Source organism: Epinephelus fuscoguttatus, linkage group LG2 (assembly GCF_011397635.1).
Source record: "Epinephelus fuscoguttatus linkage group LG2, E.fuscoguttatus.final_Chr_v1".
Taxonomy (NCBI): domain Eukaryota; kingdom Metazoa; phylum Chordata; class Actinopteri; order Perciformes; family Serranidae; genus Epinephelus; species Epinephelus fuscoguttatus.
The window spans coordinates 35,919,757-35,941,629 of NC_064753.1; the positions used below are offsets into that span (position 1 = coordinate 35,919,757).

Genomic DNA, 21,873 nt, shown 5'->3' on the forward strand with positions numbered 1-21,873 from the left:
TAATGACGGGGGAGTTGATAATGGCGGACAATTTAGTCTCAAAGAAATCAAAGAATGCACCACTATTGCAACACTTTGGCTTTGAGCCAGACGAAGGAGGCCACTCTTGTTTGCACTGATTGAGTAAGCTGCAAAATTTATTTGTAAGGAATAAAAGAAACAACGTGTTACTGTCACTCTGTTGTCCTAAGGTCGTTTTTTATTTTAAATGAGTCAGTTGCGCCCCCAAGTGGCGAAAATCCGGTATTACCGACTTGATGCGATTATGTAAAAAAATCGCATCAAGTTGATAATACCGGGGGAATACCATGTGGGAATACTTTTTTTTTTTTTTCTTATACCGACCCAACCCTACTGACATGCACAACGAGCGGCTGGACCAGCTAACCAAAACAAAGCATGGAGAAGCTCAGATTTCAACACACACACACAGGTAGCATGACTTCATTCTCAGCTCAGGACATCATTACGCCACTATATCTGTACATTGCAAATGGAGGTCCACTATTATATTAATGCTCTAGAGAACCTGCTACAGATAGGGATGCACAACAATATCGGCATGTCATTGGTATCTGCCGATATCGGCTTTAAAATGAACTATCGGCCAACATGCTTTTTCTTAGTTTGGCCATTGAATAAATATTGCATACATTGAAAATTATTGTACTTCATGTTTCCATCTGCTGGTGGGCCATCAGGATTTGAGTATGCATGCATAATGATGGTAATTCCACTACAGAGGAGACTTGATGATCACTAAAAATAAGTGAAGATATATCAATACTGGTATCGGTTATCAGCCAAGTAAGTTGTTTTATATTGGCACATCAGATATCAGCATAAAATCTAATACCGTTTAAACCATTTAAATATATCACTTCAATATGCAAAAAGTGGATGGACTCCTGAAAAGTGAAAACAAGCAGTGGCACAGTCTGAGAAAACATTCCAGCTCCAATAAAATCTGAAGCATTGCAAATTGATAAACGGTGACAGTGAGAGTTATATAAGCTACTGTGGCAGATCTGAGTCAGTTAATGTGATTCCCCCTGCCTGACCCAGTCGCTTAGAGAACGCACCTTTCTTGACGTGGAATAACAAAAATTTGCATGAAATCCAAGTGGGTGCAGGAGGGAATGAGATTCGTGACAGAGAGGTACATAACAACACTGAGAGACTGAGGGATGCTCAGTTACCGGCCTCACACTGTATCTCAGCAAACCATCCGACATTAATCTGAATATACAGTAGTCAACAGAATTCTTTCTCATTTGTTAGAACCACATTTTACATTAGTATCTAATGAAGGCACACTGTCTTTGCCTTGCCTAATTCAGACATTCAGACAAAAGATATATTAATCATAGTCCCCAATATCATGAAATACACCCTCCCACATTTCAGAGGTCATCGCTGTCGTGTTTTAAAGATCTCAGTTTCACCCACAACACCCTCCTCTGTCCCACTCTGTGTTGCAAGGTTAACACTCCGACCAGGTGAGAGGCTGAGCAAATACTGTACGAACATCGAAGACCGTCAAGGACACCTCTGGCACTCTCAGGGCTGTGATGGATAAACAACCACACATACAGAAAAGATCACCCTCCAGCCGGCGAGTGATTCACAGACTGCACAGAACCAACAGATGACTTTAAACCTGGCATCCTGGCTTGCTTCAGATGGCTTTAGCTGTGGCACTTGCAGCCTTTTAAGAGGCAGGCCACATAATGTCAACTGTCTGGCTTTGACATTACATTTAACATCTTCTGAATGTGTAAAAGGTACAATCCCTTATCCAAATGTAGCAAGGTGAAAATAAAATAAGGTAAAATAGAGAAACTACTGTAGGCATATTCACTGTTCCTCTAGTCTTGCTGTTCACACCTATTTCAGACAGTAGGGTGAGTAGTTTTACCCGCTGCAAGAGAGTTCAGGAGGCAATGAGACGAGGATCTAACTTTTCTACTTGTAGTTTACTGGAGAAGGGACATTGGAGATGCTGACGGTTTAGGAATGCCACTACAGAAAAGGAGGAAATCTGTATAGGGCACAAGAGCTTATAACCCTTAGAATCTATTTGAGCAAATATTAACATCTTTTTTGAACAACTCTTTTTACTGTCTGGTATGTACCCTGTCAGCCTATTGGACCTCTGAGTGCTTATGAATCCCTGACTTCTCACACTCACTGTTATCGTAGAGCACTGCTCACGCCGCCTGCTATGGTGAGTGAACAGGAAGCGATTGAATCAGACTCAAGTTGAGACCTCTGCCAGCCAAGGCCAGTGGTGCATTCACTTGCTCCTCAGTTGGCCGTTCTTACTTCGGTGTGTTCATGAGGTATAAGTTGTAATGGGGAAACAACATGCATGCTTCAAAGACGATGTGTTGTATTTAATACTTCAAAGCTTCAAAGAGGAAGGATCAAATGAGCCATAAATATGATTGGGAACTCATTTTTTTAGATTATTCTGACAGCACATGAATGCTACTTGCCCCTCAGTAACATTTCTGTAACACTGTATTGAGCCTACATAGCCCACTTACAAATGATCGGGATGCAGAAATAGCGCTTTAAAAAGAATGTTTTATCTTTAATAATGTAAACTTATACATGATGAATGGCAATGCATCAATTAGGCAGCACTTTCTGTCTGATGTGTATGTACTATAATGGAGTTTCACAGAAAATCTAACACCATATTTTGAAAAACTCTAAAGAAAACTCAAAGAAACTGATACTGTGAAAAGAATCGGTCACTCATCGATGGTTTGGAAACTGCATTTATAGACAATGTCGAGAATTGAGAGAGCTATCTTAGAGAGCTCCTGGTACCCTACTATCCGCTCAGAGAATGCAGGGTTACATGTGGTTCCTAAAGTCTCCAAAAGTAAAATGGGAGCCGGAGCCTTCCGCTATCAGGCTCCTCTTCTGTGGAACCATCTTCCTGTTTCGTTTCAGGAGGCAGACACGGTCTCCACATTTAAGAGTATACTTAAGACTTTCCTTTTTAATATAGCTTATAGTTAGGGCTGGCTCAGGCTTGCCTTGGACCAGCCCCTAGTTAGGCTGATATGGGCCTAGTCTGCCGAGGGACTTCCTATGATACACCGTGTTCCTCTCTCCTTCCTTCTCTCTCCATTTGCAAACCTTCATGTTCATCTGAGTTTATCTCAGTGTTGTCAGAGTTATTCTATAATATGTACTGTATGCAGAAAAGCAGTGTTTTGAAGGTCTTTGTTTCTTCCTTTTTTAGAGGTGCCACTACTGTATTTTCAGCTTACTCTGACCATGTTGTCAGCATGTTTTTTTGCCATAGTTATGCACTTCTGCCTTTTAATTGGATCTGTTTGGACTATATTTACTAGTATATACAGAGTTTTGAAAGCCACTTAAAGTTTCTAAGCCACCATTTATTTTACTGAAACAAAACTAAAGAGGAAACCTTGGCAAAAGGAGATGACTACAAATGTCTTTCCCTGAGGCTTCGTAAATATAAGCAAAAGCATTTCTCAACCGCCAAATTTCAAAACACTGACTTTAACCCTGCAATATAGCTGATTAAAGCTGTGGTAAATCAACTGACAACAGAGAAGTCTGATTAACAATATTTATGTTAATGGTCCTGCACCACAGAATCCAGGCTGATTGCCACCAAGGAAATGACTTTTGTTTTACTGTACAGCACAACAGTGAACAATTAACATGCATGTCACAATCTATTTCATTATACAAACTGTGGCTCATAAAAAATTATGCAAGGACCACTTCCAAGTGTCAGCGGAGATTCCTTTATATCCCTATCTCTGTTCTTCCTCTCGCTATTTCAGTGTCCTACATGTGTGTGACAGAACTGTAACAGAGACCTTGGGAGCAGTTGAATAGGGCTGTGTGAACATGTGTCAGTGGAATCTCTAATGGGAACACCATGCTCCTAATATACAGTCCATCTGTAGCCCGCACAATGAATAACAACAGCTCTTTGCAATATTGACTCCTCCCTGCTCCCCCATTTTAATGATTATGCCTTTGTCCTTTGTGGTAAAAGTCCTGTAGGAAACATTCCATTACTGCATTACAGGCGCAGGGTGGGGGGGGCTGCCTCTCCTGTCACATCAGCTCTTTATTATTCATTAGGATCTCTTTCTTTTCCCAGCGTAAAAGGACCTTGATAAGCTATGTTTATTCATACACTAACCTTTTTAAATATTTCCAAGAGCTCTCCAACAAAGACCTACCTGGCATACCTAATACCTAATCTTTGTTTCATTATTCAGTCCTCATGCTCTCACTTCTCACTTAAGATGCAATACATGAATTGTGCCTTCACAATTCTTCTTTGTCTTTCTATTTTGCCATCTCCCTCTGTCTCTGTACCTGTCCCTCGCTAACACTATCATTACATTATTTAGGTTTTCATGCAGGCATTTTTTTTTTTGTTATTGTCTTTTTTATATGTATTGCATTCGTTCTTTCTTCTCTCCTTCTCCTCCCCCTTCAGTCTGCCCTCTTTTTCTCTGGCTTTCTCTCATTCAGAAGTCCTTGCCTCTGCAGACTGATCCCTTAGGGCAGCCTACTGATTAGTGCAGCCATCCCCCTCACCCCCCTCTCTCCACCTCCAGCTCACCTGCCCACATTTTTTTTTAACTTATTTAAATTATTTATTGCACTGAGGTCATTGTCACAGTATGTGCTGCTCTATAAAAGAACATAAGAAAGATAGGCTTGTGGTTTACCATGCAATGACACTACAGGAAATATCACAAATCAGTAAAATCAGGCCAGTAAAAAAAAAAAAACAAGACATTTTACAGTTAACATCTGAAATACTTTAAAATACTGAAATAATAGAATACAATCCTGGTACAATTTAGCAGAGGGACTGTCTGATCAGTTTGCATATAGGATGAAGATCTTGATGCTTTTTCTCCAAAAAACATTGTTTTCCAGTAAAAGGAAATGTTCGACATTTTGGGAAGTAGCTTATTCACTTTCTTGACAAATGGCACAACATAGATGATACCATTCTCGCTCAGGCTGCTCTCACCTAAAAGACAGCCATATGGGTCAACTTTACAAGCAGCTTATTACGACCTATACTTACAGTCATTGTAAGGCAGCACCCACTTGTAGCCGTTGTAATTATTATGGCAGCAGAGAAGGATGTGAGGTGACGTAGTAAAGTAAGCGCAAAAAAGTCTGTGTAATGTTGTATAAAGATGGAAGAAGTCCTAATAGGATGGGTGGGGGAGGTGGTGGATGAGTCAAACAAGCACAGGACTTTCGCCCAAAAGACCATTTTTCATGGCCCAAAGTCAACAGTGACTTAATTTAATAACAAAGTAGCATAGTGTGCTAGTGTAGCATGCTATGTTGGTGTTGTATGTGACATGTGTCACGGGACATAAGTGACGTTCTGTAAGTTACAGAAGTCCTCATGGAAAGCCAAACAAGGAGGAACAGCTATCCTTGCTCTGTCCAAACCTAAGAAAATACACCTACCAGCACCTCTAAGGGTGCTTTCACATCTCCTCAGTTTGGTTCACAATACAGCAATCGCACTCAGGTGTGCACCAAAACAACCACACCGTAACCTTCTTGAGGAGGTGGTCTCGGTCTAGTTACAACAAACTCTGGTGCGGTTCATTTGATCCGAACCAACTGCAGTCGCATTACGCATTGTTTGGGTTAAACAAGCATGAGCATGTTACAGGGCCGGAGGATAATGAATGTGCACCTCCTCCTGTACTGCCTTAATATGCACATTCAGTGCATCCAATGCATCAAAACACTGTTTTCTAGTTGGAGCTGCACTTCGTTTTCAAACTGTATGGTTTGACTAAAATGAACAATGACAGCAATATAGTCCACGATGAGCAGCGCTAAAATCAACCTGCGTAGTTGTCCCTCCATTGTGACATTAGAAAGTCTCACACTTATCTTTCAAGTTTACTCTTCTTCAACATTTTGTTTACTTCCTGGATTTTTCCTGCATGAAAATCCTGACACAACCAAGAGCAGCTTTCTCGCACAGGTATTTGATCTGGTCCACTTGTAAATTCTGCTGTGAGAGCATGAACCAACTCTAGGCAATTATGCAACTTTAGAACAAAATTAGTCCCTGATTTGGACCAAAGCAAGACAACTCTAGGTCTGAAAGCACCCCAAATCTCACTTACTAGTGTGGTATATCTTGTTTGATTATTCCGCAAAAAAATATGTAAATATTTTCTACGGCTCTAGAAAACATACCAATCAAATGGATAACATGCCAGAGTTAGTGCACTTATTTCCATCATGGTCCCAAGATATTAAAAAACAGACACAAATCAGTGGGGACAACATCAAGACACCTAAATGCATCAAAACCACATTATTAGCTTGGGAAATCTTCCATTTGTTATCTGTCACTTTGAACTACAAAATCACTATTTAAGCGTTTATATAATGTTCACTTTAAACAGACTGCACTTGTATAGTGCCCTTCTAGTCATCCGACCACTCAAATCGCTTATACACTACTTGTCACATTCACCCATTCACACACACACATTCACATGCACTGGTGGCTGAGGCTACAATACATGGTTCCGCTTGCTACTCAGCCATTCACACACTCTCCCACACTGATGGAACAGCCATCGGGTATCTTGCCCAAGGATATTTTGACATGTGGACCGGAGGAGCCAGGGAGCAAACCCCAGACCATTAGATTAGTGGACGACCTGCTCTACCTCTGAGCCACAGCTGCCAAGTTAAATAAATAACTTTTAAACGTTAATGGGTTTGTTTGCATACATCCTACAAGAATTAGATATGGAGAAATTCAATGTGAGTTTAACATTTAACATCTTAATTAAGCTACCTGTTGAAGTTCCACTGGGCCTGAAACTCTTTTTTCCCTCTTCTCTACAGCTTCTAAATTGTCAGCACATAAAATCATGTTCCTGTCCAGCTCCATTTGTCTTCTATAAGTGGCTCAGCAAACCTTACTCTGCTCCTCTATTATACCTTCACCGCTTGGATAGATACAGTAGTTAGCACTAGCAGACATGTTCTTTTTTCTCTGTGACCACATCTGCCAGTCTGCCAGCCACCCGTGGTACTTGGCAGGCTTTCACTGGCTACAGTGAGCGCTGTAGCAGCACCACTGGCACCATCGGCACAATGCTAAGAGATGGGCCAGCTGTAAGCCCAGATACTGATGTACAAACACAGGCACTGGTCCCAGTTAACACGGGTAATCTGCAAGGTTTCTAGAGCAGCAAGGTTCCAACACAAACATGGCTCATATCCAAGAGAAGAGATATACTGCACATACCCAATATACACTCAATAAGCAGTTACTACAAACCTGTGCTGTGCTTTCCTTTACTGCTGTTATAAGTGATTCAAGCCTGTGCCGCCACAGTGTTTTGTGCAATAACTGTTTGCGTTAAAACACTAAGAATTCCCTGATGCATCCATGTTATTTGTAATAGGTGGTTTTTTTTCACTCTATCTACATGCAGGCCTTCAGAGCAGTAACAAACAGAAAACTGAAGCAATTAAAAAAGCCTTTTTTTATACTCTATGTGAATGGCGATGAGTTTATTTCTGTGGTCTTTCTTATAAACATCCTCCTTCAAAGACAAATAAGCACTGTAACGAGCTTTGGCATCATTGTTTGGACTGGAAAGGACTGACACAAGCAGCACCACTGCAAAATTGGGGAACGTGATGGAGGACAGGTAGAGGTTCAAGTGCAGCAGCAAATATCTGTTTTAGCTGACAGCTATTGAATACATCAGGAAATGTTTATTAGTGAAATTAATTACTAATTTAGCAACTGCACCAGCTTCCAATAACGCTGTCTGGGTTACTTTATTTTCCATTTCTACCTTCCAATGTCCTCTTGCACGCTGTCAGCCTCATGGCGCTGTCAATCTCTATATGGATCTGCCTGTTTGTTTTCCCTTCTCACTCCCATTCTTCCTTCAGATGAACTGTCACATCCCCTCCACAGAGCATCAATCCACTCTCCGCAATCTGCCCCAAAGTTAGTGATGCCAAATCCATGACGGCCTCACTCAATCCACATTTTCCACCCAATGGAATTTGAGGACACATAAACCAAACGTTGCTTGGATATGCACATTCCCACTCAGACTCATCAATCAGGCCTTCTGGGAGCTGCCGTGCTCCAGATTGGTTTTTAGCTTTCCAGTGAATTGATTGAGAAAGAGAAACTTAAAGTAATGTGTTTGCCAATAAGTTGCCACACCGGCTCGATTTGAAATGGCATTAGGCATCGTGACTGCCTCTACCTACGATTACTAAGGTTTTTTGATGCTATTTTGGAGCACTCCTACCTTCTCTATTGGCCACACAAACTATCAAACTACGTTAAAGTACCCCTGGATATTACCTGCTACCTACCGTGAGAAATAGGAGTTTGTGTGAAGCAGGGAAATGAGTGAATGTGAGGGTAAGTAAGAGGGGGGGTGGCACCGAGTGGTGAGAGTAAAAGCACTGCAGTGAGAGTGTATATCTGAGGGGGAGAGAAGAAAGAGCTGCAATTCAAATGCTGCAATCTGACAGAATAATTTATTGAGTTTCTGCAGCTTGGTAAAGAGTTTCTGATAAATGGAGCAAGTCACACTGAACTGTTATCAAAAAAAGAGAAGGGGGTCATACCAATTGAGAAAATATATAGCAAATATCAGAACTATCCATCCATCCATCCATCCATCCATCCAATAGCTATACCCGCTCATCCTTGAGGATCATGGAGTGGGGCTGGAGCCAATCCCAGCTGACATTGGCTGAGAGGCTGGGTACGACCTGGACAGGTCACCAGTCAATCACTGGAATGAATCAGAACTTCATCTTTCAATTTCTTATTTAATGATGGCAGATTCTGGAGGGGTGGAACAGCGTTTTCTCTTTATGCTGGATTTAACTCGGATACTTCTGTTAATACACACTTCACTGTAACACGCCATGTACACTCTTTACTCACTTGCGTGCGTGTGGGTAGTGTCGTGACAATCACAACATTTCACCACCTCTTTATTGTCTTTCTTTTAATTGCAAATGGCAACCAGACAAAAAAACTACAACCAAAATTTAACAACAATTGTTGATGCCAAAATATAAGCCCGCTTGTTTGCTTGTACCAAACCGCTGCAGCAGCAAACCGATCAGCTGTTTCAGGCGGCTCCTGCAGTGATGTGGGCGCTACGCCAGATCTCCATAGTGAAGAGGGAGCTTAGCCAGAAGGCAAAGCTTTTGATTTACTGGTTCATCTACGTCTCAACTCTCCCCTATAGTCATGAGCTCTGACCAAAAGAATGAGATCGCAAGAACGAGTGGCCGAAATGAGTTTCCTCCATGGGGTGGCAGCCTTAGAGATAGGGTAAGGAGCTCAGACATCCAGAGAGAGCACAGAGTAGAGCTGCTCCGACTTCGCATCGAAAGGGGTCAGTTGAGGTGGTTCAGACATCTGTTCAGGATGCCTCCTGGTCGCCTCCTGCTGGAGGTGTTTCAGGCACGTCCCACTGGTAGGAGGCCCCGGGGCAGACCCAGGACATGCTGAAAGGATTACATATCTCATCTAGCCTGGGAACGCCTTAGGGTCCCCCAGCAGGAGGAGCTGGAAAGTGTTGCCTGGGAGAGGGACATCTGGGGTGCTTTGCGTGGCCTGCTGCCCCTGTGACCCGGCCCCGGATAAGCAGATGAAATGAATAAATGAAAGAATGAATGAATTGTTTGCTTGTTCATCAGAGCAACCGCAACTGCTGCAGCTCCGTCAGCCGCCATTTTCAAAGGTTTGGATATGGGATTGGGTTGAAGTAACGCAGGATGAGCCAACCCCATTCATATAGTATGTGTTTCTGTATACACATGAATAAACAGAATATTTAGGTCATGACAGGAAACTTCAACCTCAAAAACATTAAACAGAATAAGTTCAGTTGCAAACCTCAAAACATCTTTGAATGTTCTACAAACAACCTTACATCAAGTGAAACTTATTTTTAATGCCTTAACAATAAAAAAAATCCCAGTGTTTAGAAACTTGAAAAAAAGTCTTTTATCTGTCTTCATATCTTTGATGCTCAATAATAAAGTATTTAGGGCTTTTAATTAAAGGCTGCATTTTCTAATGTCACATATTCAGTTTCTTGTTGACTATTTCAGCCTAAATATGGGTTTTAATTTTAGTAGGTTTTATGTTTGTTTGTTTGTTTGTTTCTGGTCAACACTACTGAAATGTCACAGGCTTTACTGATGTTGATCTTTTGTTCCCTCTGAAGAAGAGACATAGCTGTGAAATCTTTTATAGCTTTTTTCTTGACACACCTCAACTCACTGCACTCTCAGCGCATTTTAGTATTTGACTTTTTATTACCTTTTATCCATCATTTACGTGTGTGTGTGTGTGTGTGTGTGTGTGTGTGTGTGTGTGCGCGCATTACACAGAATGCAATTTACACCAAGTTTGCACCTGTCATGTCACTGGTTCACTGTCCACACACACACTTACACAGTTTAGACTTATAAAGAATCAATTGGCACACTGAATACGAAGCTGTCTGTGCTTTGTCTAGTTAAAATTTAAATAGTTTGGTCCGTGAGTTGGCTGGTTTGGTATTGACCTACGTCTGGACACCCTTTCATGTTAAGGTGGAAGTATTTTGCTTTCACGCAGGACTCAAGACATTTAAATATAAATAAACATTATTTACATTTTGATATATTCTAATATCAGCCATGATAGTGATGTTTCTCATGGACTAGTTTTCCAGGCTATTCCATGCTGAGAATGGTGCATAGTATTTTCACGCTAATATCTATTGTCTTTCCAGTCCAAAGAAATACATCTCTGAAAATTTAACCAAGTTCCAAGGCCAAATCAGCCAAATCACTGGACACCCCACTTATTTTCATTTGCTATTAATGTTTCAAATGACACAGTAATTAGCCCACAATACAGAGGATTCTTAAAATACATAGAAGTTCTGGGTACTCACAGAACAACCCAAAGCCTCGAAGAACACTGAATCCCTTTATCAGGTCTCCATTTCAGGAAACATGATGTTTTGAGCCTGGTTTCAGCTCAGACACTTTTTGATTTACCAAACCATGAATCCTACACTGCAGCAGCAAGATTAGAGCAGAATGTCATCTGCTCCTGATTTCTTATGCGAATGCCAAATATTAAATAAAATACCTACAATGGGGTTCATCATTATAAGATTGCCTGACAGATCTTTGTGGCGCAGTGTCCTCTGAGATGCTGCTGCTGACACGCTGGAAATATGTTCATAAAAGACCTGTTTTAAGTGCGGCGCTGTTACCGTGCTCTGAACCTCCTGTCTGTCTACAAACAACACCTCTGTCTGGCGAATTACAGGTGCAGCATATGTTAAAGCTAAATAATGAACACAATGAACCTCTCTTATTCCAATGAAAACGCATCATGCGTTGTAAGGTCAATTACTGCATTAGTGAATGGTTATTACACCAGCAGGGCGATAGCCTGATATGGGTGAAGGTAAGGTTATATGACAGCAAATAAAACAGTGATTTGCTAAAGTGATTGCTTGCTTCGTAAACACTTTCGATGGCCAAAGCATGCAGAGACAAGTTCCCTGATTGCTTATTGATCATGAATGAGCACCTCAGTGAGAGGCGATCAGCTCAAGGTTACAAAGGTCAGTCAAACAGCCTGCCAGGCCTGGCACAAATCTGTTATTAATACTTTACAATGTTCATCAGAAACGGATGTGTTATTGATTCATTGTAAAGCTTTTTTTTTACCAGCTGCCACAACATCGCGATGGACAGTATTGTTTTCTCTGCTGTGTGTGCGTCATCATGACAACATGTGGTCCTGGGGACACCTATTGTAGCGGCAACTATCACAGAGGCAGTTTTGAATTCTTCATTAGGTGTTTATATGTCTATCTGTTTGTCTGTCTGAACAGTTTTGTCAATGCAATAGTGATTCATGAATTGCAAAGCAAGAGGCAGCCAGGAAACTTCACAGGTGTGTAGTTGAAAGCAGAGTTTAAAGATTGGTGTGGAACAACAGGGGGGCTCACAAAACTTTACAGGCAGTGGTGTCGTGAAGTTGATAAGGTGAGTGTCCTAATTGGTAGAGGGTTAGGTTATTGAGAAGGAAGTGGGTATAATCTATTCCAGTGGTTTTTTGGCCAATAGATGGGTATACTTCTAGAATGTATAAAATAATGGACGTAGCTGTGATGTCACCCAGTGGCTTGTGGGCTACCATTTTGATGCCTCGACTTCAGAATTTTGGTCATTGCCATCTTGGATTTTTGGAGCCAGAAATGACCATATATGGACAAGAGGGTGGAGCTCAGCCAGTCCGTTGTGCCAGGGATCAGCATACCTGCGGTCCCGCCCCAGCCTGCTGCCCGGCACACAAAGCACCGAACCCTGTTTCCTCTCTTATACCCACAGGCGACGGCTCCATGTTAGGCGACGGCTCCAGTATCCCCATACCAGATGAGGTGCTCAGAGTCCACATACGCCATTTCATCAAGGTCTTCTTCCGTTAGAGGTGTTCCAGGCACCCCCCACTGGTAGGAGGCCCCGGGCAGACCCAGGGCACACTGGAGGGATTACATATCTCATCTGGCCTAAGAATGCCTTGGGGTCCCCCAGGAGGAGCTGGAAAACGTTGCAGGGGAGAGGGACGTCTGGGGTGCTTGCTTGGCCTTCTTGCCCGGATAAGCGGATGAGAATAGAATGGATGGATGGATGGATGGATGGATGGATGGATGGATGGATGGATGGAGGAGTGTGAGGTGGATCTGACCCAGTGACGCCTCGCAAACAGCCTGTCAGTCAAAGTGGCCTGACCTTAAATATGCATAACTTTAAGCTGATTAACATCTAAATGGGTGAGTTGTATACAAAAATTACCCCCTGTACAGTTGTCATAAATGGTGAAAATTACCTATAAAGACCAAAACTGTTTTATGTGCCAGGCTGTAAACATGTTTATTATATGGGGATTGACTCAAGTAGCCATTTGAGGACCTGCAGTTTTTGGCACTTTCACATTGGCTTCATTTTCTAACCCTGGAGGTTGCTGCTTGCATATACTGTAAATGGCAATAAAAAGAGGTGGGTAAACCCCATGTACCTGCATATACCCTCCACTACAACACCGCTTACAGGTGTGTAATTGAGATGAAAATGAAGGCAACGTTTGGAGATTGGTGTGATCTGAGCAAGGGCATCGAAAGTAAGGAGGTAGGAAGTAGGAAAGGTGCCACTGGCCCCTCCACTTTTCGCCCCTGGCCTGTTTGTTTTTTAGTATTAGATAGCTGTATCAAGGCTGGAGTGATCCAAGATGGTCTCTAGTTTTTTATTTTCTCCATTTTCTTACATAAATATTTTATGTAGCCTCACCATTGGAGCAAATGGATCTGCCTTTCCTCTCTGCTCTACAGAGCCTTAAGCATCTATCTGCTTTCAGGTTTCCAGCCTGCAATGTTACTGTTTTGATTCTGATTCCCTGTCACTGTTTTTATCAGTGTCATTTTTGGAGGCAGCACTTTACAACAAAAAAGCTATAAAAATTCACTGTGTACTAACTTCCCAGCCCCAAACAACAGACAGACAGTTGGGGACGACAGAGCCACATGTTTTCCTCAGGGGTTGGTAGAGATTAAGGAGAAGAGTCAATATTAAACTTATGATAAACATTAGAATTCATTTTGGGGCATGTTTGTGTCCATCTGTATCTGCTTTAAAGTTTGTACCATCAACACTTCAATGATTAGTTGCTTTAAGTTAAGATAACTGCGCTCTCGTGCTAAGTGCTGGTTTATGTTGCAGAAGAGTCAGGCAAGAGCTAAAGATACATCTCCTAAAGCAGCTGGTCATAAAAGCCATCAGACTGTACCAAGTGCCCACCCAATCATGGGGGGAATAGGAATAAATACATTAGAGAGTGATTTTATTTCTTTGTGTTTCATCATGTAAGCTGACAGTGAGTTGACAAATTGTCCTGTGTGGTCTTATGAGGCTTAATCTTTAAGGGCTGGTCACTGCAGTCTCTGTTTCTGGAATGGTCTGATCAGACATTACAGCGTAGCTTCTTTGCACATGATGTCATAAATCAGCAATCTGATAATGCTTCAATGAAAGTGATAAACAAATTACAAGTAGCTCAAAACATAGCAGCTGCGCACTACAGGGCTCCTACAGAACTAATGTAAAAGACATGCATGGCAAACTGAGTTGGCTAAAATGTCAGAAATGTACTGGATCATGATCACCAAAGATATTATGTGAAAGGTTATTCTCTCAGTTTGCCGAACACAATTATCAGACACGATATGCAACGGAAAAAAAGGTTCTTGCTACCTAATGCAAGTACATGTACAGAGCCATGGTCAGGTGGAATTCATTGCCAGTGCATATTGTTCACATGTGCACATTAGCATCTTCAAACATTTCAGGAACTATAAATGAATTGTGTTCATAAATAATAGTAATGCTGTATGAATTAAATATATACCTGGGTGAAGGTAGGAATCCTCCCTTGGAAGATAACGAGATATGTTGTTTAATGCCCTATTTTCTTGGAATTAAATGTGCAAGATGGATACAATATAATTCAAGGTCAGGCAGACTGGGAATTATGTTTATTATGAATTACTATGTAGTTGCATGAAGATCAATGTCAGGTCTGCTGTGAATTCTCAGGAATTGTGGGTGTATTTTAATTCTGTGTCTGGCTTAATTTTTGTTAAAGTGATGACAAAATTGTTTTTTTCCGCACTCAATGTTAAATCGACAAGATGAGCTGTTTTGTTCGTTGTGTTTATATGTGGTATAGTTGTAAGTGTGTTGGGCCCGATTAATGATCAGCCAGTAATGGGACATTTTTATTATTGTGCATTATTCCAATGATTAAAATTATAGCCGACAAATTGCGCCGATAATACAAAGCCAGACTGCTTTCATTGACTTAACAAGAGCAGCATCTACACAACTGATACAGTGGGTGGCACTACATGTACCTTAAAACCTGGTTTGCAAGCCGCCAATAAACACAGAGAAGAAGAACAACAACAACAACAACTGCAGCACGCTGTCCATGAGGGCAAATCACTCTCAGCTTACAGAGAAAGACAACAGGATTGCGCCGAGGGTCTGATCTCCAACCGAAGGACACCCCACCAGATCAACATACTTCCAGCAGCTGTTAAACAGGAGGAAAGACCTTCAGAAGGAAACAGAAGGACCTTCTCCCAGGTGTTATCTGTATCAGTTGAAAAAATCCATATCAGTTTATCCCAAAGGTGTGTATGTATGTTTGTGTGTGGACCCCCGGAGGAATAGCCAGTGCTTATGCTGGTGCTAATGGGGATCCAAATGAAGAAAGAAAGAAAGGTGCAGGCAACTGGAGGCAAAGACTACAAGCATGGCACAAATGCTTCTGATTTTTGCCATTAACGGCTGCTCCAATCGATCTGTTGGAATAACAAGGGCCAATTTATTTCATGAAAATAGTAGGACATGAAGGGAGAAGTTTAAAAAGCTAACTGAGACACAGCGAGAAACAGCGGGAAATATGGATCAAAAACCACCATTTTCAGTCTGAACAACACATTCTCTCACATATCAGCGTCTGGTTATGGATTTTCCACGCCCAGATACGATGTGCAAAGTACCCTGGGTATGCTGAATTTTGATGTTCTGGGACACCATGTCAAGTTCTGCCTGTTACATGTGGTTGAGTTTAGGAAAAAAGAACAAGGTTTGGCATCATAGTCTTACAGGAGGTGAACGCCACTCTCTCGGGTGAAAGTCGATGTTTGTTAGACCCATTCTCCACCGATCCCATCCACCCTAGTTGAACTTTTGCCTTCTTAACTTTTGTTCTTAGCAGTGTTCGAAATCGCTCCCTATCACGGATATAGTGCACTATATAGTGTGTTCGCCATTTTGTAGTGTTGTTCAAATTCTCCGCTGTTAATTTTATTCACTATATAGTGGACTATAAAATACCCACAATGCACAGCAAATGTGAGTGAACAAACGATGTACCCTAGATTTTACTCCCGTATACCACAATGCAATGCGGTCGTCTTTTGCCAGAGGAGAAGAAGAACAACAACAGCAAAGAGAAAAGAAACGAATAGGATGCTGACCGGTAACGTTAGCTCACGAGCTAACAATAGCCACTTAGCTTGCACGAGCCAGGTAGCTTGTAGCTCGTGCACTATTGTGGGCTATTACAGCTCACAATGCAGACACACAACCGTAGCTGACAAAACCGAACGTCCACACCATTGACATTTCAACAATTTATTGATAAAAAGTACAACCACCATACAGTTCAATCATCCTCAAAGCGCCCGGTTTGTTTACATGATGCTCGGCGCGTCCACTTGCGTCACAGGAGTATGTGGTGCAGCTACTGACGCAACGACATTCAGAAAATTTCAGTTAGTGTCCGAAATCTCATTCAGTTGTTCCGCATGTAGTGCACTATATAGTAAACACGAAATAGGGAATAGTGAGTGAGTGAGTGAGTGGATGGTTTCGAACACAGCCCTTGTCCCACCTCATTTTCCCCCTAACGCCGGCGGGTGCCATTATGTATCATGGAAACGCATTAGACACCAATGGCTTTTTTCACTGTTGGTCTGGAGGAGCAGAGTCAACTAATGTCAAATGTTAACGTTAAAGCTTTGTGGTAAAGCCTCGATTTGGATGCAATTACAATGTGCTGTGACATCTTGTTGTATCGTACCCAGATTTTCAACAGCGTTTCACCAGACCTCTGGGAACAGTCGACCTCATAAGCAGAAATAGCAGCCAAAGTTAGCGATCGTTACCTAGTAACAATAGCCTGACAGTGGTGCATCCATGTACAGAGTTGAAATACAAAAGGCAGTTAATGTTACACACAAGCACATCTACTCACCCAACCAGAAACAAGATGGCAGTCATGGAGCCAACCGCACACAAACACTTACAGTCCATCAGACTTTTGTACTCTTTCATTGGCATGTCTTTCAATGTTAGTAACATTAGGACGTCTGCAGGGTAAGGTAATTTGCAACAACGATCATGTTCACAAAGGTAAATCACAATTCTTGATTTTTGATCCAACGTGAGTGCAAGTTTTCTGACAATACCTGCTGCCTGCAGGTTCATCCAACCTTTTTACACTTTCCTCCATGTCCAGTTCCTCCATCTGAATTTTGCACGTCATAATGGTCATGTGATTGCAAACAAGCTACAAACAGTAGGCCTATGTAGCCCTTTGTGTTCAGTTTGTCCGGTCAGTTTGGTCTATTCACTTGATACAGGTTGAGTTTAGTTAAGTTGGACCAAGAACTCTGTCACACATCCGTCTTATTTTTTTATTTTATAGTCTTCCACCTGTGACTTCTTGTGCCCCTTATGGTTTCATTAATTTAGTTTCATACAGATAACATATCGTTTCTCAAAATCCAAATTCACTTTATTTTAAAGTTACAGCTGTGCATGGTGGAGATACTGATTTAAGTTGAGAGACACACACATAAAGAGAAGGAAACAGCATGTCTGCTGAGTACAGGGTTCAGAGTAGACAGCCATGTGTGCATATCATGTCTTTTCATGAGAATAAGGGGAGACGTTTGGCCGTCTTGTGTTATAATCTATGGGTTCTTAGAGGAAAGGGGGATGAGCAGAGGATTGTAAACCATATTTCAAAGGAAGTGAGCGAGATAAAAACTCCTCAACATCCCTTTTTTCTCCTCTATTCCCCAGCTGTGAGTATCAATCATTCTCTAATATTCCCAGCATGTCTTCAGGGTCTCTGTGTTCAGGCCCTAGAGCCCAGCTTATGGCATCCTTCAGATCTTTCTCTCTTTCATGTGAATGCACACTCTGACTTCAACATTTCCGACCAGCATTAAGATTTAGGGTTGTCTTTGACGTGCAGAATAGGGTTCTGGTTACTTTTGTGTGTAATGAAAATGCTCCACAAATTTGAGTGGTAGGTGGCCACATTGAACTGTACAAGGAGGAGTTCGGTTTATGAAATGTATCTTGGATGAAGTGCATGTCTGAACTCACATTGAAGAAGTTGAACAAGTGCAGCGTTATATGTTCTTGGGGAATAAAGATGCAACATTCCTTTTCTCTGAAAGATAGAGCATACAGAAATAGTATAAAAACTAAAGTGACTATATGTCTCTCAAAGTCATGCTTCATCGTATTTTTTGAAAAGAAAACTCTCCTGTCGAGATATATTGTATTTGTTGTACAAATGTTTGCAGCTATTAGATTTTTTATTATATTTCTTTATCAGACAGTTTTTTACCAGGGGCTGAATGATCCACAGAGGTCTCTTCCTCTCTAAATTAAACGGAAAAGGTGATTAAAACTGATAAAAACACTGAATAAAGAAGTGTCATGTTACAAATCATTCTTCTCCTACTCTGTTTGGCATGTTGCAGACAGCCTCCTCACCCAGGACGGGAACTGCCCATTGGTTCGACATCCCATTGTTCCGACCATATTAAACTCATTGTTCCAAAGTCCGTTCCAAAATCATCATGATGCCCTGTGGTTAAGGTCTGGTTAGGTTTAGGCACAAAAACCACTTGGTTAGGGTCAGGAAAAGATCATGGTGTGGGTTAAAATGAAAAAGAAAGTGGCAAACACATAAGCCGTGAGCCTGCTCCGCCTCAAGCCGGTCGCGGTGCACCATATGCTCGCCGCAAGCCTTTCAGCACCGCGGACAGTCGGACTAATGGGATGTCGAACCAATGGGTTGTCGAACCAATGACATGGACCCCCCAGGACTTGCTAATGTATGCTCAACTATTCTCTCTGATAACTTAAAGTGTGCACGACTTATTTCTGATCCAGAAGTTTGGGTAGCTTTTATCAGTGAGCCGAATTATTCACAGAGGTCTACTCCTCACCGAAAAAACAGACCCCGTTACTTAAACTGGTAAAAACAAGACTAAAGCTGTATAGAGCTAACATCAGATCACAAGTTGTTTTTTTTTGTTGTTTGGTTTTTTTTTTTTTGACAACTTATGATCCAGACATTCAGGACGTTTTTACCAGGAGGCTAATACAATGTCTTCTCCTCTTCCTCTTTGTCCTCTGCAATAGACCTGGTGATTTAAACCACTAAACACTAAATAAAGCAGTTTCACATTAAAAATCAGTGTTTTCCCAACATAGAAAGGCTTCTAACTACCATGGCCAACACAAAAACCCTATGGCCCTACCTGGAGCCAATGTATGGTTTGTCTGTTCCCGAGCTACTGTAGAAACATGGCCCTGCAGCCCTGTTTCACTCCGAAGTCATCAAAATCCGGTGCTTGGGCAGTGACTTTCGGCATCAGACACCAACGAAAAAGGCTGTCCTTTCACATCGGCATGATATGCAGCCAGTTGCCATTATAGTTTAACAGCGCACAGCTGTGCCGGGGGAAAACATGGCAGGACAGGAATGAAAGTAAAGGCGGCGAAAGTCAACGTAGGGTGGGTGTGAGGGGTGGTGAATGAGTCCAACAAACACCGACTTTCACCCACAAGAGCGGTGTTCGTATCCCGAAAGATTCTAAAGCCAAATCCTGTTTGTTTTTCCGAAACCTCATCTCGTGTTTTTGTTGCGTAAACCCAACCACATGCAGTAGTTGTTGGAGGAAAAACAAGGTCAATTTATGTTGTTGTACTGACGTATTGCGTTTACTTTGAAAGAGACTGTATGTAAATGTTAGATTTCCTGTGAAAACGGAAGTGTGTTTTGAAAGAAGACAACGCACGTAACAGGAAGAACTTGACACAGTGTCCCAGAACATCAACAACGAATGCACCTTTCAAATTGTCGGACTTTTCACATTACGATAACACGCCAGCTAGTATAACTATGCTGCCTTGTAATGTTAGCTGGTTAGCTAGCTAGCAGAAGTCCCCTTGTCATCTGTTGTTCATCAAACGAAGCATGATGAATACAGCAAACGTGATAGGTAGGATGAGCTCAACCGGAGACTCCATTGTATATGCCAGTTGGAAATGTAGATGGCTCACGGCTTCCTGTTTAAAATAGTTATGTATGCGTGAACGTAACAGATGTGGTGACACAGTGAGTGGTGTCTCAATTCCTAAGGAAAGATTTCAACCCCTACCACTCGTTGCTTCATTTTGAGGGCCAAGGGGTAGTGGGCAAGGGCTAGGAGTAGGGCCAAGGGCTAAGGGGTAGTGGACAAGGGAGGGTATTGGGATTGGGCCTTTGTTTTGTCCATTCTGGGCTACTGTAGAAACATGGCGGTGTAACATGATGACCACCGTAGACGAAAAACAGCTCCCTAGATAGGTAGAAATGTATCATTCTAAGAAGACACAGTGATTCTTATTATCAAGCAAATATACATTTGAGAAAACCTATCTATTATATTTCGCGATGTTTCTAGTTGTATTGCAGTATTTTCTGTGCTTAAACTTTAAGCCTTTTGAGAGCAGCAAACGTTTCTTTTTCTAATTATTCTTTTACGCAATTGCACAAAATGTTTTGGTGTGATGTTGATGATAATATAAGTGATTCTAGTTTGATGTTTAAATTACTGACTTTTAGACTAGAAGTATTAAGGCTGAACACAGACAGGCAATCCAAGAGGAGTTCAGGGAATAACTTGGGCTGGAAAAGTTTTAAGCTTACAAATGTAATCATATACATGTCTTCCCAATGCACCTCTGTCTCACAGAAATTACATTTACATACCACTAATTTGTTTTGCCAACGTTTAGTGGCAGCAATTTCTTCCAGTGGAGGAAGTGCTACGCATAAATCATAGATACTGGTAGGTTGTCTGGGTGGATGGTAGGCTTTGAAAGTGCAGGACTGTGGCACAAGAGACCTGAGTTTGCATCCTGAATCCCATCTGCTGATAGGTTTAGGCAACAGAAGCACTTGGGTTAAGCTAAGGGAAAGATTGTCATTTTGATTAAATATTTATAGAGTAAACACTTCCTGCCTTGCACTTTAAGTCGCTGTTGACTTTTTCAATATTTAACCAAGACCATGATCTTTTCCTAGCCTTCAACAAGTGCTTTGAATGCCTAAACACAACCATTTAACAAGCTGAATAATGCTGGAATGCCTCACTTGCTATATGCACATATTGTATTGCAAGAATGGGTACTGTATATAAACAAATATGTCACTGAGCATTTTGCAGATGTGGTCAGTATCAATATTTTGTAACATAATTAACAATGTTTCCTCATCATGTTAAAAAAATGATTGATATATATAGAGCTATATATGGAGCTGGATAGTTCAGTGGGCAAGGCTACTGACTTCGGGGTCTGAATCCCGGTCAGGGTGAGGTACCATATATCCTGTCTGGACCCTTAGGCAAGGTCCTTAATGCTGCTAGCCTACCTCAGAATAAGTAATAGTCAGAGCAACAGCCATACCAGCTTGGACGTTGCTTGGACGCTGCCTGGGTCAGGTGTTGCGGAGCCAGGGCAACCTGATGAGAAATGGGCCGCTGGAAGAAGACATAGCTGGATGTATGGATGCTCCAAAACCAAACATCTAGGCTGACAAAGACACAACTCCTAGCCCAACGGTACCCGACAGGTCGGGCCGGGTTTGGTCAAAAATGTAGCTATAAATTGTATTCGGGCTCGGGTCGGATTCGGTCAGCTTTCAGTGAAAATGTAGTGTAAAAATAAATGAAATCCTATTGTCTGTCCTGTTTATTGCTTGGGCACTGTTATTTACGTGACAACACCTGAACATAACACACACACACACATTGGCTGTTTGTTTCTACCTCTCCCCTCGCTGGAAGTCTCGGACCTCCAGCCGCCCGCCTC

The 21,873-nt window shown here is 41.8% G+C and overlaps 1 protein-coding gene across 1 annotated transcript in view; it reads left to right on the top strand.

Moving 5' to 3' along the window:
- Positions 1-12,572, top strand: part of LOC125899535 (heat shock cognate 71 kDa protein-like) — a 115,833-nt gene extending 103,261 nt beyond the window's left edge. The window contains exon 3 of the mRNA XM_049593930.1: positions 12,475-12,572. Within this exon, the coding sequence (XP_049449887.1) occupies positions 12,475-12,572 (98 nt within the window). The remainder of the gene's footprint in view (positions 1-12,474) is intronic.
- Positions 12,573-21,873: the final 9,301 nt, after the last annotated feature.